Below are 1,733 nucleotides of genomic sequence, written 5' to 3'. Positions count from 1 at the left end.
TTTTATATTATCTATTTTTTCTGTATTTTAGAGCGAAGTACACTGTCTATTTTAGGGAACTGTTAGTATGATTATCATAAATACAACGTATTTCTACTTGGATTGATATGTGACACATTTGGACATCCATTTTTAGTTTGCACTGTATGCACTTTATTAGTCCTTTATCACAAAATATGTTGTTTTTGGTTTCAAATGATTCTTAAAGCAGTGTTACTCTCTCTGTTATTATGCTCTATATATTATTGTATATTCCTGAATATGTATGCTGCATTTATTGATTAATGGTGTATAGTCAAGAAACTATACTATACTATATGGATGAACTGGAAATTTTGATGGGTCTCATTAAAAAAAAAGTTACAAATTATTGAGAAAAACAAATTAGTAATGAAGTAAACATGAGTTCACAGATTTGCCGATACCTTCTTCACATGTTATTCACGTTCCTGCAATTTTGTACATCTTCAAAGAAATTTGACACTTTATTAGATGCCTTTTAGTCTGCCCTATTCTCTCTCCTCACAGATTCTGAAAAGCCATGGAGAAAGGAAACGTGACCACAGACAAGGATTTTACGCTCCGTGGATTCCCAGCTCAAAAGCAAATTAAAGGAGTATTTTTCTTTCTATTTTTTATAGCCTACATCCTGACGGTGATGGAAAACATCATCATCATCTCCTTGATCAGAGCAAACAGAAACCTCCACAAACCCATGTATTTTTTCTTGAGTAACCTTGCTTTCCTGGAATTGTGCTACATCTCGGTTACAGTCCCCAATCTGCTCGCCAACCTGGCCACTGAGAATAAACACATCTCATTTGAAAGCTGCATGACCCAACTTTTTTTTTTCATTTCCCTAATGTGCACAGAATGTGTTCTTTTAGCTGCCATGGCGTTCGACCGCTACGTGGCCATCTGCCACCCTTTGCGCTACCCAACCATCATGAGCAACATTCTTTGCATACAGCTGGCGGCTGGATCTTGGATAAGTGGGTTCCTTATCACGGCCATCAAAATTGTCTTTATTTCGCGCTTAGAATTCTGTGGGTCAAACGTCATCAATCACTTCTTCTGCGACATCTCGCCCGTGCTGAATCTGGCATGCACCGACATGTCTTTGGCCGAACTGGTGGATTTCATTCTTGCACTGGTCATTTTGCTTATCCCCCTGCTTGTGACTGTCGTGTCTTACATTTGCATTATTTTGACTATTCTAAAAATCCCCACCACTACTGGCAGATGGAAGGCATTTTCTACCTGTGCCTCACATCTCTCTGTTGTCAGCATATTTTACACTTCCACCCTTTTCATATATGCCAGGCCAAAAAAGATAAATTCTTTTGAAATGAATAAACTGATATCCACATTGTATGCTGTCATAACTCCAATGGTGAACCCAGTAATCTACTGCCTGAGGAATAAAGAGGTGAAACTTATATTACAGAAAACATTTAGGCTCAAAAGCTCATCTCCTCAAACGACCTAACATATGCACCAGAAGCAGCAATATCTCTGGGCCAGATGTTTACAAATGTTTATAATGAATGCCGTTGTAGTGACAGGACCCCCCACATCATGGAAATCTTCGATTATTACCTCTTTTTATAACAAAAGGCAATGAATCACTACCACAAATGAATCAGCCCATACCATTGTTGAATGTCACTCTGAAAGTTATTGGGCATATATTACTCAACAGATTGGAAGATTGGGCAGCCGCAAATAATACA

General features: G+C 38.1%; 1 protein-coding gene across 1 annotated transcript; it reads left to right on the top strand.

The window, feature by feature from the left end:
- The first annotated feature begins 534 nt into the window (after positions 1-534).
- On the top strand, positions 535-1,489 carry LOC144752719 (olfactory receptor 6B1-like). Its single transcript, XM_078640579.1, has one exon. It carries the CDS (start codon positions 542-544, stop codon positions 1,487-1,489), a length of 948 nt encoding a protein of 315 aa, XP_078496705.1. The 5' UTR covers positions 535-541.
- Positions 1,490-1,733: the final 244 nt, after the last annotated feature.

Source organism: Lissotriton helveticus, chromosome 5_1 (genome assembly GCF_964261635.1).
Source record: "Lissotriton helveticus chromosome 5_1, aLisHel1.1, whole genome shotgun sequence".
In the NCBI taxonomy this organism is placed as follows: domain Eukaryota; kingdom Metazoa; phylum Chordata; class Amphibia; order Caudata; family Salamandridae; genus Lissotriton; species Lissotriton helveticus.
The sequence above is the reverse complement of the archived record's forward strand: the minus strand, read 5'-3'. Positions and strand labels throughout refer to the sequence as shown.

Bases quoted from the DNA above. Each gene is read 5' to 3' on its own strand.
- LOC144752719 (XM_078640579.1), top strand. From the start codon at position 542: ATGGAGAAAGGAAACGTGACCACAGACAAGGATTTTACGCTCCGTGGA.